Here is a 13867-nt window from a genome sequence, read left to right on the forward strand (position 1 = left end):
AACAGTAATAAATAATACTTTCAAGTACATACACATATTTGATTTAGCAGTATGTTTTTTTTATAAAATTTATAATTATTATAGTACTTACGAACTAAATGAGTTTTTTCATTTTTTCAGTATACATATAAGAAATTGTTAATTTTCATAAACTATAGTGTTACCTCTATTGACATGTTACACAAATAAATTGATAAAATTAATGGTTCAATAAAATTTAATGGACCAGGTTAAGTTAGGGCCACTCAATCATGTTTAAGTGCTTATTAGCTTACTATTGATTCAATGTATGATGTTTAGTGATTGTTCTGGAAAATCGGAAACCCATTATAAGTATGATAGATCATTCTTAAAATTTTGAATTTCAATCATGCTACAATTTGAATTTTATTTTGTTTTGGAGTCACAACCAATGTTTTATTAATTCAGCGGTAAAGTGGACAAAAACGGTACCTATACTTGTTTACTATAAGAACTAGTTTTAAGTTTATATATAATATATAACTAGTTCATATTTAATGTCTTGAACTTAAACTGACTAACTTTTTTAAAATAATTTACTAATAGTTTTAAAAAGACAATTATTAACGAAGATGAATTTTTATAGATAATGATACTATAATATTGTGATCATGGAATTATGTTTAATCACTATAGCTTAGGTTTCAGTAATTGTCGAATAATCCACATTTTTTTTGAAAAAATAAATGATAAAGGTTACCAATTTAGTGAAACAATAAATGTATACACTATGTTTATATTATATATATACAATATACATATTACGTATAGGCAAGACGTATTCAAATATTTGAAATTTAAAATGCTTAATCGGTAAACGTCATTTATCGGCGACGATAGCGGTAGAATATTGCAGCTGCGAGCACAATAGGCAGAGAAAATACAATGAAATACATGGGTGTGATTATGCTGTGAACAAAATATTCCGTAGAAGACTCCAAAGAGAAATCGCTGTTTGGACTCCAACACGATAATACTGATATAGTTTTCTTTTTCGCTATTCGTGTGACACCATATGTTGGTAGTCTATTATATACATCGGCATAATACGAGTATGTGTTTTCATTGTGTGTGTGGATTTAACGACTGTTATAGCCCATACTGCAGAGTTGTGATTATTACTATTATTATTATTATTATATACCCTTGTAATAGTTTTCGGGCACTGGATAATATTGTTTTTTAAAAAAATGTCATTTTTAATCTTGGTTTAAGTAGCATCTAATATATATATGTATTCCGGGACATTAAAATATAAAGTCGGTAAAGATATGTATAATACATATGTATATTATATATTTATATATTATAATATATAATTATCTGAAAACGACAGTCCTCGAGTGAGAGATCATTACACACGACCGGTGTCGCAAAGTAATCTCAATAACTATCTGCACGGTCAAGTAGGAAAACCGATAATATAATATTATGTAGAAACGGTTAGATATGAAATAAAATTATATAATTACTAAGATTTTTCAGTTGAATATAAGGAGAAAAACATCTTTACCGCTAAATACGATTTAATGTATAAAATGACTTGTATACAAATTAATATAGCGTAGTATTTGGTTGAAAAAGGTAACACTCCCGCATGTATTGCAGTATATCGCTGACGGTCATCTCATTTTACGTCGATAGAGACATAACATTATTATCCTAAAGAAATTTCAAGTTTGAAATGACTTTTCAAATCAGCATGTAGATATATTTAATTTATTGCATTTTCTTAACCGTATAACAAACATTTTTTATGTGGTCTAGTCGGTTATATCCTAAGGAATTTTATAAGGAAACTTAAATGTGTCTACTACCTATAAGGCTTTTTAGTGTGTGCAAAATAAATTAATATTTGTGTATGTACACTAGTGTGTTACACATTTCGCCCGGCTTCCAAAAACCGTAACAATATACACACGTACAATCATGTCAAATAGTACAAATTGGTACGATTTTAGTGATTATACACTAATTTAGTTTTTAAATAAAAATATTATTCTGCTATGAAAAAAATGTGAGACTTTGGCTGGTCCGATATCGATTCAGTAAAATCATTAATTCAAAATTGTCCATTTTAATAGAAATTAAATTAAACAATCGAAAGTCTAGCACAATCTTGTTACAGCTTAATTAATAGTTTAAAACGGTTTTTTTTCTCGATTAGAATTGATTTTATTAAATTATTAAATAGTTAAGTACACAAAAATAATAGTTTTAATATATTAAAGCTCTAATAATAATACAAATATTAAATAAATATTTATGTAGCAAATAAAACATAGTATCAGTATAGGTACACGGTTGTTCAACAAAAGTTAGTAATGAGAAAATTATGCGTCGTTAATAAGCTTTTAATGCTGAAGTTGTCTTGTTTCAAATGTTAAGTATTGATCTTAACTAATTAAAATTCACATAAAACATACAAAAAAAAATATATATATCTTATTCAAAAAAATTTATTTGGATTGCGGTTGCGCGAATAAAGGAGTAAAAACTTTCCCTAAATGTGCACTTTGGTACTACCTATCTATCACATTAAACCGTTTTTTTAATCTAAGACCACCGAGTTGAGATATTTAGTGGTACCTACATATAAAGCGGGACACACTGTATATTTAGAAAAAATGATTATAATATAATTAAGAAATCAGTTTGTTCGTAAATTGGTTGCCGTAAACATTATTATACAATAATTAACTAGACCTAATTTATTCACCAAAAACTACATAAAATTGATAACTTAACTTTAACTTATTTGTCATGTAAAGCAATGCATAATACTTCATAATAACAGAGAATAAAAAACCTAATAACTATTTATAATTAATCAAGTTATTATACAGCCCACGTCTGCCGAATTAATTGAATACACCAAGCATGCAGAGAATCACTTTCGAAAAAAATTTAAAAATCCTTTTTCTTCCTAATCTAAACGCCTTATCTTATACTTGTCAGTTCTCGCCTACCCTTAAGATCGTAAGAATGCAATTTAAATAAAATAATATTTGATTATTTATATAAATAAAACAGACATACCTGAGTGTACAACACGAGATGAACAGTGCGATTGTATTCTCTTCCACAATAGATACCTCGAAGCCGTGACTCAAAAACGAGACTGAGTTAATTAAACAGTTTTAATTAAACAGATTTTTATAAGCCAGTTGTAATTTTTTTTTATTTTTTATTTTTTTTTTAATAACATTAATTATGATTTAATTTTTATGTAACAAACCATTCTATCTTATACAACTTAAGCATATTATTATACAATAATACCTAATACCTATGTAAGTATTATGTAATAATATCAAGAAACCATTAAATAGATTTATTTGCATTTTTATTTATAGTTGCCACTTATAATCTGGTATATCGTAAAACTCATTATACTTCTTAAAATACAATCTGGTGATAGTATAAACTGAAATAGTTAATAGGTACCTATATTAACATATTCAACTTTATTTAAATATTAGTATACTTATACGAGCAATTCCAGAAATGTTATGGTCACTGAGTAATTCTGGCGTTAGTAAAATAAATGCGAAATTGATCATACTGGGTAATGGATGATTAAAAGTCAAACTTATTTTTATAGTTTTTATACATAAATATTTAATTTTATTTCAAGTATACAAGATGTTAGGGAAGTTAGTACACTCATATATATTTCTATCTCTTGTTCACATCATTCACTAACCCATAGATATAGTATAGGTATTTGTACACAAAAACTGAACACCTATTGGATGCTTTTCCTAAAACACATATTTATTACATATAATATTAAGTAATTTTTTTGGTGTCAATGTAATTATAAACAATGCACAATATTTTTATTATATGCAAAATAGGAACTATATTATAAGACGATTCACGAAATTCACTTTCAAATTTTCTAAAAGCGTGGTAAATTATATATTACATTAAATAAACACAAATCAGTAGGTATATTTTATAAATTAAAATTGTATTAATTTTTATCAGGTTTCAACAATATAATATATTATATACTTATAGTCTATAAGTATAAATATATCAATATTATATAAATACTGTTGTTAAAAACTAATTTTCCGGGGCATGCCAAAATCAAAAAAGTCTATGTGTGGTCAATTAAATACAAACCAATGACGCACTAAATATTGATAAAGAAAATTTCTGAAAAGTCTATTATTTACAGTTTTCTAAGAAAATGTTTCTCCAATCCCGTACACGGAAAACTGATTTTCCAGGGCATGTCGACATCAAACAAATTCTGAATTTGGTCAAACAAATGACGTGCTAAATGTTGGCACCAGAAAATTTGGGGAAAGTCAATAATTAACAGGGTGGGGGGCTATGGAAACGTTTCCGCAGCCCCCCGCACGGAAAACCGATTTTCCGAGGTGAACCGACATCAAACAAATTCTGAATTTGGTCAAACAAATACAAACAAATGACGTACTAAATGTTGGCACCAGAAAATTTGGGGAAAGTGAAATGTGGGGGGCTGGGGAAACGTACGTATTAAATTGTTCTTGTAAAAGCCAAAGTGTAATTTTAATTATAAAAATATATATTTTACAAATAGATAATAGCTGCTAATATAGTAATATGTGATAATAACGAATCAGTAATGGTGGGTATAGAAAAATACAAAATAGCAATAGCTGCTATTTATCACTGCTATTTTACAATAGCAATAGCAATAGCTATTGCTATTTAAATAAATAGCATTTTACCATCACTATACTGTTGGCGATACCATGACACATTGGCAAAATGGCAAACTAGTGAGCCCAGATAGATTAGATATACTACTCAAGCGCTCCCCGTGTTTGACTCGAGTTTTATCAATTGATAGTTTCGATTTTTATACTATCGATAATTTACAAGATCGATACTTACATTTTGGATAATTATTTATTTTTTATTATTTATAAAATAGTATAATATATTAGTTTGTTTAATATATTTTTAGAATAGGTTACGATTTAAATTTTAAGACACAAAATAATTGCTAAACGTAATTGATTATATTTAATGATTATAATTGATTTTAAGCCCATAAAAAAGATTAAATAGAAAGGCAACTCCCGCAGCACGTTTAGATACTCTACTCTGAGCACTCCCGTGTTTCACTCAAGTTTTAACAATTGATAGTTTCGATTTTTATAATATCGATAATATACTCGATCGATAATAATATTAGCGATTATTATTTATAAAAATTATAAATATATTATTTTATTTGATATTTTTTAAAGTAGGTTACACTTTAGATCATAAAACATAATATTAATAATAATATTTATTAAACATTATTGATTTATTATTATTTTTATTTTTTTTTTTATAACAATTATACACAATATGGACATTAACTATAAATTACATATTAAATTAAACATAATTAACATTTTGTCATGGTATACAATTGGTTTTTTATTATTGGATCAGTTGTGTTATATTTTTCATCTTTAGTTAGTATTCGGTTGATATGATTTATATAAGAATAAATTAGCAAATTAGTTTTTTTCTTTATAAATATATCAGTTAAATAACGATAAGGACAAGTTAAATAATAAATTGGTAAATACTGAACAAGTGATTCATTAGAGATTTTATAAGATTATTACTTTTGAACACAAATTTATAGAAATTAAAATTAAACATTTGTATAATGTGAGTAAAAATACTCATATCTTCTTCATTAGGATATTGTAAGTTGTAGTCTTCATACATACGCGCTCGAATAAACTGCATCTGAATGCATAGTTGTCATACAATGATTGCAATTTTTGTTTTTTTTTTTAAACATTTTTCATGACTCATCCAGTGACATTTTCTCTGCTATTTGAATTTATTGAAGCATATGGTGGTTGATAAAGAATAGCAATTGCTAATGTAATGATACCATCTTCAGCATCCTCTAAAGGATGAATACCAGTTAGGTTATCATCAAGGCTAGGATTTATATGCAACAGCATGTTTTTTTTGCGGCTTCTGGGTATTGATTTTGTCAGTTATCTCCTCGAATCACCTCATGAAGAGATAGATAGTGGTGTTTTTATTTTGCATGTTTTTGCATATTTTGGATAAAATGCATATTATTTCATATATTGAATGAAATGAATATTATTGCATATTTTGATTAAAATAATGCAAAAAATGCATGTTTTATAGTATATTTCGTAATTAATATTTTGTATTTAATTCAAGCCCTGCTGATTAAAGTATAATTTTATTTTTCAATTATATTATATTAAAAGAGACAAATGGTTTTTGTAAGTATATTTTTGTGTTTATCTTATAAAAATTTAAATGCATATTTTTGCATATTTTGGTAAATAAAATACATATTTTACAATTTTTTATTACATACAAATCCAGCCCTGGTTATCATTAAATAAAAATTCCTTTAAATTTTTTGAGTGAGCCCAATTATATTTTGTAACGAAACTGTTTACCGACCACCAACGACAACAGATTAGGCGCCTCCTCTCAACCATTTCCACCATTTTACGGCAAGCGACTCGGTGGACCGTGAAGCCATAATAACATAATCTATACGACATAGGTACGTATTCAATTTTTTTTATGTTCAAAATAAATTAGTTGGTTATTATTAATATATTTTTAAAAGGTCCTAAATCGGGATTAACCATAATTAACTTTTATATAAATTGAATATTTCAATGACGATTCATGTTTTCAATAACAATAATATTAAAATTTTATATTTCAACGCAATGACAAGTGTTCATTATTTATATTGAAAAATATGTTGGAACTCCTCCCCTCTAAATTTTTTTTTTACAGTTACAGTCTTGCTTCAAGTTAAATAAATTATAGGTTTTATTTATTACTAAAATATAGACGTAGATCATTCACTTGAAGTAGATTCATAGTCTCATAACTCATAAAATATCTATATGTACCTATTTATTACTATGGCTCAGATTTATATGTATTTATGCAAGTAAAATATGTACATAAATATGTGCTAAAAAACTCAAAATATGTATTTCACTCGGGGTTTCTAGAGTGCGTCCCGAAATGACCCTTTTTTAATGTTCCTAGTGCATCCAGAATAAGGTATAATCCGAGTGCGTCCCAAGAAAAAAGGTCATATTTTTTACATAGCCTGAATGCGTCCCAGTTCATTTAGAATTACCCAGGGTGCACCATAAGGAGATGAACTGGCTTACACCCCAAAAATATTATTTTTATTATTATAATTATTTATTTATTTAAGCTTACACCGTTAAGGTTAGGTGAGCATACATTTTATCAAAAAATGTTTTGTTATTATTATATATTTATATAGGCTGGTGTTTAAATGCCATTCTTTTGACAAAATCGAATCTTGATATTTTATTATTTTTTTTTTAAATTGTTTTATATTGTCTTCGATGTATGTAATTTTCTTGCACGTACTTCCTTTTGGTTTTTTTGTTGTTTGTGTGGCCGTTCGGATTGCTATTTTAGTATCAATTTGATTTTTTTTAATACTTCCAAAAATGTATATATGTCTGGGTGATGTGTATAAAATAATGAGTTGTACTTGGAATGAAAGCTTTCACAGGCATTTATTGTTCTTTCAGAACTACTATTCATTTCGGCCCACATGGAAATAGGAAATTTTGCTACAGAATCTATATAATTATTAATGAGGGGGCCGAAGTATAATATTAATAACATACGAGCTCGGACACCTAACTTTTATTTTACGCCGCTAACACCTAGGTCTAAAAAATATATTATAGAGGACGAACTGGGTGTGTAGTGGTGTAATAGCTCGAACAGTAGTGGTCGGGATCGCCTAGCAATTACTGTCGGCTATGTAGTGATTGTTGTGGATTATGTGTATTTGTGTATTAATGTGTGTATGTATGTGGGTGTGTGTACAATAAAACAATAATAATAAAATGGTAACACGGTTTTTGGTAAATAAGTTGCTGTTGCTGTATAATACACAATAATAATAATGACACAAATATATAAAAAATCACAGCAACACAGATGTAAAAATTATGATAATAAATAAATAAATAATAATAATTAGTTCACGGCTCTTATAGCCAGCAGTATAAAATAATAATAATTAGCGCACGGCTCTTATAGCCAGTAGCATAGAATAAAATAAATAATAAAATAATAATGTACAACCCTTATGGCTGATCAGAATAAATTACAATAATATTATAGGCAGCTGTTTAAGCTGTTAGCTCGTGTGAACTTAAGTATAAAATATAAAAAGAATACGTGGCCCTTATCTCTTAACAGATTCAATATAAAATAAATAACAACAAAAAGAATAATAAAAACTTACAGTTGTGGAGCGCAGTCTAGCTAGCTGGTCCTGTGCTAAAATGATATAAAATAATACACAATAATATAATAATAATAAGTGACGATTTACACACGTAAAATCAACACAACAATATAATAATAATGCCCTTGTGGCTCACAATAATAAAAAGATAATGTAATTAATAATAATATAATAATACGCTGTGGCGATTAGCGCCCACGCAATGTGATATAAAATATAAGTATAATGTATAAAAAAGGAGGTATACGTGGCGGTCGGCGCCAGCGACGATCACACAACAAAATATAAAAAATACGATTTTACTCGATACAATATTAATAATTGCGGCGGACTATCTCACACGACGGACGGAGAAAGACAAAAATTGCGGCGGCCGTGTCCAGTAATATCCGCGTAGGCGGCGGCGTGCGATAACATTTAATCTACATATTATATAACTCACAAGACACATTCAATACGAAAATAAAACAATACAATAAGTGATATAATATGTGTGTGTGTGACCAGCTGTCCTCTGTGCCCAGTGATAATGCTAATTAAAAAATATCGATTATTATGTTGCGGCGGCAACATTCTCCCCCCGTTGAAAGTCCTGGGTTTCAACAACTGGTGCGATATCCTTATCGGTCGGTAGCCTACATAGTTTTATGACTGGACGACGCATATGCGTCCCGTTTGCTGTCCTTAGTGTGACAACGCGTACTACACCATCAGAACCCGGATGTAGTTCCACAATTATACCTAACTTCCACCTGGCTGGAGGCATACAGTCATCCTTTATAATTACAACATCGCCCTTTGCTAGCTGTGCGCTCTTACTCGTCCATTTACCACGAATTTGGATCTGTGGCAGATACTCATTTGACCAACGCTTCCAGAAGGTTTGCATCAAATTCTGAACAAGTTGCCATCTACGCAGACCTTTGGGCTCTTCCTTAGTTATATCCGGTTCATCTGGTAATAGCATAGCACCTCCAATCAAGAAATGTGATGGGGTTAACACAGCCAAGTCGGAAGGGTCACTATTCAGTGGTGTCATCGGTCTCGAATTTAGGCATGCCTCAATTTGGCAGAGTAGTGTTCGCATTTCCGTGCTCGTGAGTTTGTGATCAGATATTACTCTCTTCAGGTGATGTTTCATACTCTTTACAGCACTCTCCCATATGCCACCAAAATGAGGAGCAGAGGGTGGGTTAAAGTGCCATTCAATACCTTCCTTCTCTAAATCATCACTGGCTTTCTTCATCATTGAGACTAACTCTTTTTGAGCGCCAACAAAGTTTGTGCCGTTGTCGCTATACAGCTTAGCACATTTTCCTCTTCTAGCCATAAAGCAACGCAGTGTTGCCACGAAAGATCTACTTGAAAGATCGTCAACCAACTCTAAATGTACGGCCTTTGTGGAGAAGCACACAAATATCGCAATCCAAGCCTTTTTGGCAGCCACGCGCCTCAAACCACTTCGAATAAAAATAGGACCAGCAAAATCTACGCCTGTTACTGTAAAAGGTCTAGTACACTGAACTCGATCTCTTGGGAGTGCTGCCATAATTGGGTGGTTAAAACGTGGATGAGATTTTGTACATTGAACACAACGCCATACCACTGACCTCGCAGTTACTCGGCCTAAAAGTGGCCAATACAGACGCCTTACTTCCGATAATAAGAGCTGAGGTCCTCCGTGAAGTAGCTCCAGGTGATATTTTTCAAATATCATTCTGGTTACTTTATGAGCCGCAGGTAGTACAACTGGGTGTTTGCGTTCTTCAACCATGTCTGAGTTCTCGAGTCTTCCACCTACAAGTATTAAGTCATCGCGCAGGAAGGGATTCAAGCTCCGCAACTTGCTATTCTTTGATACTTCTTGTCCCTTTTCTAGTGACGAGATCTCCTTGCTAAAACACTCAGCTTGAACCATTCTTAAAATTGTTTTCCTCGCTTCGTTCAAGTTGGGTATCCTTAAAGATTGAGGGCCTTTGATCATCTTACGCAGGTACTTCGAATAGATCGTTAACCAAGCCACTCCTCGTAGCATTCGGTTCCATTCAGAGTAGTGTTTTAATATACCGTTTACTGGGTTAGTCGCCGCAAGTACTAGTTTCACTTCACGTACTTCAGGCAGCTCTTCCTCCGCATGGGTTATCGGATTTAGGATCCAATCTTTCTCATCGCCTTCCAACCAGGCAGGTCCGTTCCACCACAATCTTGACATTAATAGCTCTTCTGGCCTTAAACCTCTTGAAGGAATATCCGCTGGGTTTTCCTGTGACCCTATGTGGTTCCACTGTTTCACCTCTGTGACATCCATGATTTGTGATACTCGATTAGCAACGTATGTTTTTAGCCGGCTGCTTTGGCTGTTCAACCATCCTAGTACTATTGTTGAGTCCGTCCATAGTTTAAACTGATGAACGTTGATTTGCCATGACTCGGAAACCCGTTGAGCCAGCTCAGCTAATAACAATGCACCGTTCAACTCAAGCCGCGGAATTGTGCTTCCCTTTAACGGGGCTACTCGGGTTTTTGCACATAGAAGCCTGGAATGCCATTTTCCATCACTACCGTGAGAACGAATGTAGATACAGGCGCCATACGCTTCTTCGGAGGCGTCACAAAATCCATGTACATCTATGATATTGGCACGTTCAGGTATAGCTTTCCTGGGAATGGATAATGCTCTTACTCGCTCAAGCTCCTCATAAAATTGACTCCATCTTTGCCGGATGCCTACGGGAAGTCTTGCGTCCCAGTCTATCTTCATGGACCACAGCTGTTGTAGAAATATTTTCCCTCTCACTAGAACTGGTGACAGGAATCCGAGTGGATCGAAGATTCTGTTCAGGTCGGCGAGTATGGCTCTTTTAGATAGCGCGCCTTCTGTGGATCGTGATACGATTTCATATTGAAAATGGTCTGCGACTGGCTTCCATTGCAACCCTAGTGACTTGACTGTATCATCGTCTCCTATGTTTAATACGAACAAAGGGTCATCAACATGCTTAGACATGTTTTGAAGAACCAACTCGGAATTAGAACACCATTTCCTCAACGGTAACTTTGCTGAATCTAGCACTGCTCTGACGTCTCCTTGCAATTGACAGCAGTCCTCCTCTGTGTCGGCTCCCGTCATTAGATCATCCATGTAAAAATCCTCGGCGATCACCTTTGAAGCCTTCGGGTAGTCATTCTGGACACTTTCTGCGAGTGCTATAAGACAATAGGTGGACAAGAATGAGGCAGGGGTCGTTCCGTACGTAACTGTAGTAAGTTGATATGAACGGAGTAGTTCTTCAGGGCTGGATCTCCAAACAATTCTTTGTAGGTCCCAGTCTTCTCTTCCCACCTTTATTTGCCGAAACATTTTTTCTATGTCGGAAGTTACGACAAATTGATGCTTGCGGAAGCGAACTAGTATAGAAAATAAATCTTGCTGGACAGTTGGACCGCATCTCAATACATCATTAAGGGATACACCAGATGTGCTCTTCGCCGAAGCGTCAAAAACTACTCGGACCTTTGTTGTCAAGCTTGACGCCTTTGTTACCGAATGGTGCGGTAGATAAAAGTGATTCTGAGTCTGAATCGAATTCTCCAAAACTTCAACCATATGTCCCAATTCAATATATTCATTCATAAAACGTATATACTCCTTCTTCAAGTTCTCATCATTTTGCAATCTTTTCTCTACATTCAGGAACCGGGCAGTCGCCATAGGCAATGTTGCGCCTAATTCACTGATTTTCTGCTTAATAGGAAGTCGTACCACGAAACGCCCCTCTTCATCACGAGTTGTATATTGCTTAAAATGTTGGACTGTTTCCTGTTCTTCTTGACTTCTCTTATTCGCCCTCGATGTCCGGCCGTAGCTTGCATCCTCAATGGTACTGAGAACCTTCCACTCTTCCTCTATCGTTTGGCCCATTGAAAGAAGTGTTGGTGCATGTTGGTTAGAAAGTTCTCCCGTCACTAGCCATCCGAAATTGCTCTCATATAGGGTAACTGAACCTATATTTAATGGTATTTTCCTTGTTCCCAAAACATCAAAGAACGAGCCACCTCCAATCAGTAAATCAATACCTTGCGGGTGGTGGAAGTCCGGATCAGCTAGACATGGAAACACAAATCCTGTATAACCCAGCCATCTGTTGGTTCTGGACAAGAAGCTAGTTCTCCTACGATATTAGGCAATACATAACAGGAAATCATAATACTGAATGCACTAGTTCTTGATTCAATTTTCAACTCACTACACGACCTTGCTCTTAAACGATTATCTCCAATACCACTTATTGGCAATGAAGACCTCTTACATGTTAACTGCAGTAAGTTTGCATATTTCCTCGAAACAAAGTTAACCTGGGAGCCACTATCCAAGATGGCCCTGCACTGGTGACGTACACCATTTTTGTCTCGAACCGTAATTAAAGCTGTCGCAAGAAATACGTGTGCATTTTTCATGGCGGTTTCTGCTGGTACCGGTGCAGATACTAGGATTCCAGACGTAGATGGTATCTGACCCTTATCTGACTGTTGCCCTTGGAGCTCCTTTTTCTCTTCAGTTCTTTCCTTCTTTTCAAAATGCAGTAATGAATGATGATTCCGGTTGCACGTTCGACATCTATAGGTCGATCTACAAACATTCGCCATATGCCCAGTGGACAAACAATTGAAACATATACCCTTTCCCTGGACAAATGAGAGGCGTGTATTTATAGGTACTGCCTTGAACTCTTCACAATTAAATAGTTTATGTGGCTTAGTGCAGTAATGACAGGATACTATATCAGCAGCTGCTACAAGAGCTCGCCTTGGTTCAGTTGACGAATGTTTGACACTACTTCTCTTTGTTGTTTCACTACTCGAATTTGCCTTAGTATCTCCTTTTGACCCGGACGCTGCTTCTGAAGATTCAAAGGCTACACACCGACTGGATAAGAATTTCTCTAAGTCACAATACTTAGGGAGTTGGGTGTTTTGTTGTCTTAATTGCCAGCCATGGCTGGTAGCAGCATCTAAGCGGCTTACGATTATCGTGACCAACCACGCATCCCAATGTTCCGTAGTAGGCTGATTCAGAACTCTTAGTGCTGCAACATGAGCACTGACATGGGCATGTAATGCTGAAGTTCTTGAAGTTTTAGCTGTCGGCTGCTCTACATACGGTGATTCCAGAAGAGACCGAATGTGCGATTGAATGACAAGACTGCGATTGTCATATCGTTGTTTCAGGCGTTCTATGGCCACTTCATAATTAGCATCTGTCATTGGAATCGACTTGATTAGGTCTAACGCTGGACCACTAATACTTGATCGGAGATAGTAGAATTTTTGTGCAGGTGAAAATCCACCATCATCATTGTATCATAGCTCGGAAACAATCGAAAAATGGCTCCCAATCTTGGATATCACCGCCAAATGTGTGGTAGCGTAATAATTGGCAATTGGGCACGGCTGTGACCCGTTGACATATTATTGAAGGTTGAGTTGTGACAGCTGCTGTTGACACTCTTCTTTGCATTT

At 33.5% G+C, this 13867-nt stretch overlaps 1 protein-coding gene across 1 annotated transcript; it reads right to left on the reverse strand.

The window, feature by feature from the left end:
• Positions 1-8900: 8900 nt before the first annotated feature.
• On the reverse strand, positions 8901-13612 carry LOC114132630 (uncharacterized). Its single transcript, XM_050210291.1, has 2 exons — positions 12603-13612; positions 8901-12519 (listed from the first exon to the last, which is right to left on the reverse strand). The coding sequence occupies exons 1-2, from the start codon at positions 13610-13612 to the stop codon at positions 8901-8903; spliced, it is 4629 nt and encodes a 1542-aa protein (XP_050066248.1).
• Between the last annotated feature and the right edge of the window lie 255 nt (positions 13613-13867).

Source organism: Aphis gossypii, unplaced genomic scaffold (genome assembly GCF_020184175.1).
Source record: "Aphis gossypii isolate Hap1 unplaced genomic scaffold, ASM2018417v2 Contig00816, whole genome shotgun sequence".
Lineage (NCBI taxonomy): Eukaryota > Metazoa > Arthropoda > Insecta > Hemiptera > Aphididae > Aphis > Aphis gossypii.

Excerpts from the sequence above, each read along its gene's own strand:
- LOC114132630 (XM_050210291.1), bottom strand. The coding sequence starts at position 13,612 with ATGACAGATGCTAATTATGAAGTGGCCATAGAACGCCTGAAACAACGA. Across the intron at positions 12,520-12,602 it reads GATAATCGTTTAAGAGCAAG|GAGAACTAGCTTCTTGTCCA; the intron begins GTCGTGTAGTGA and ends CTAATATCGTAG.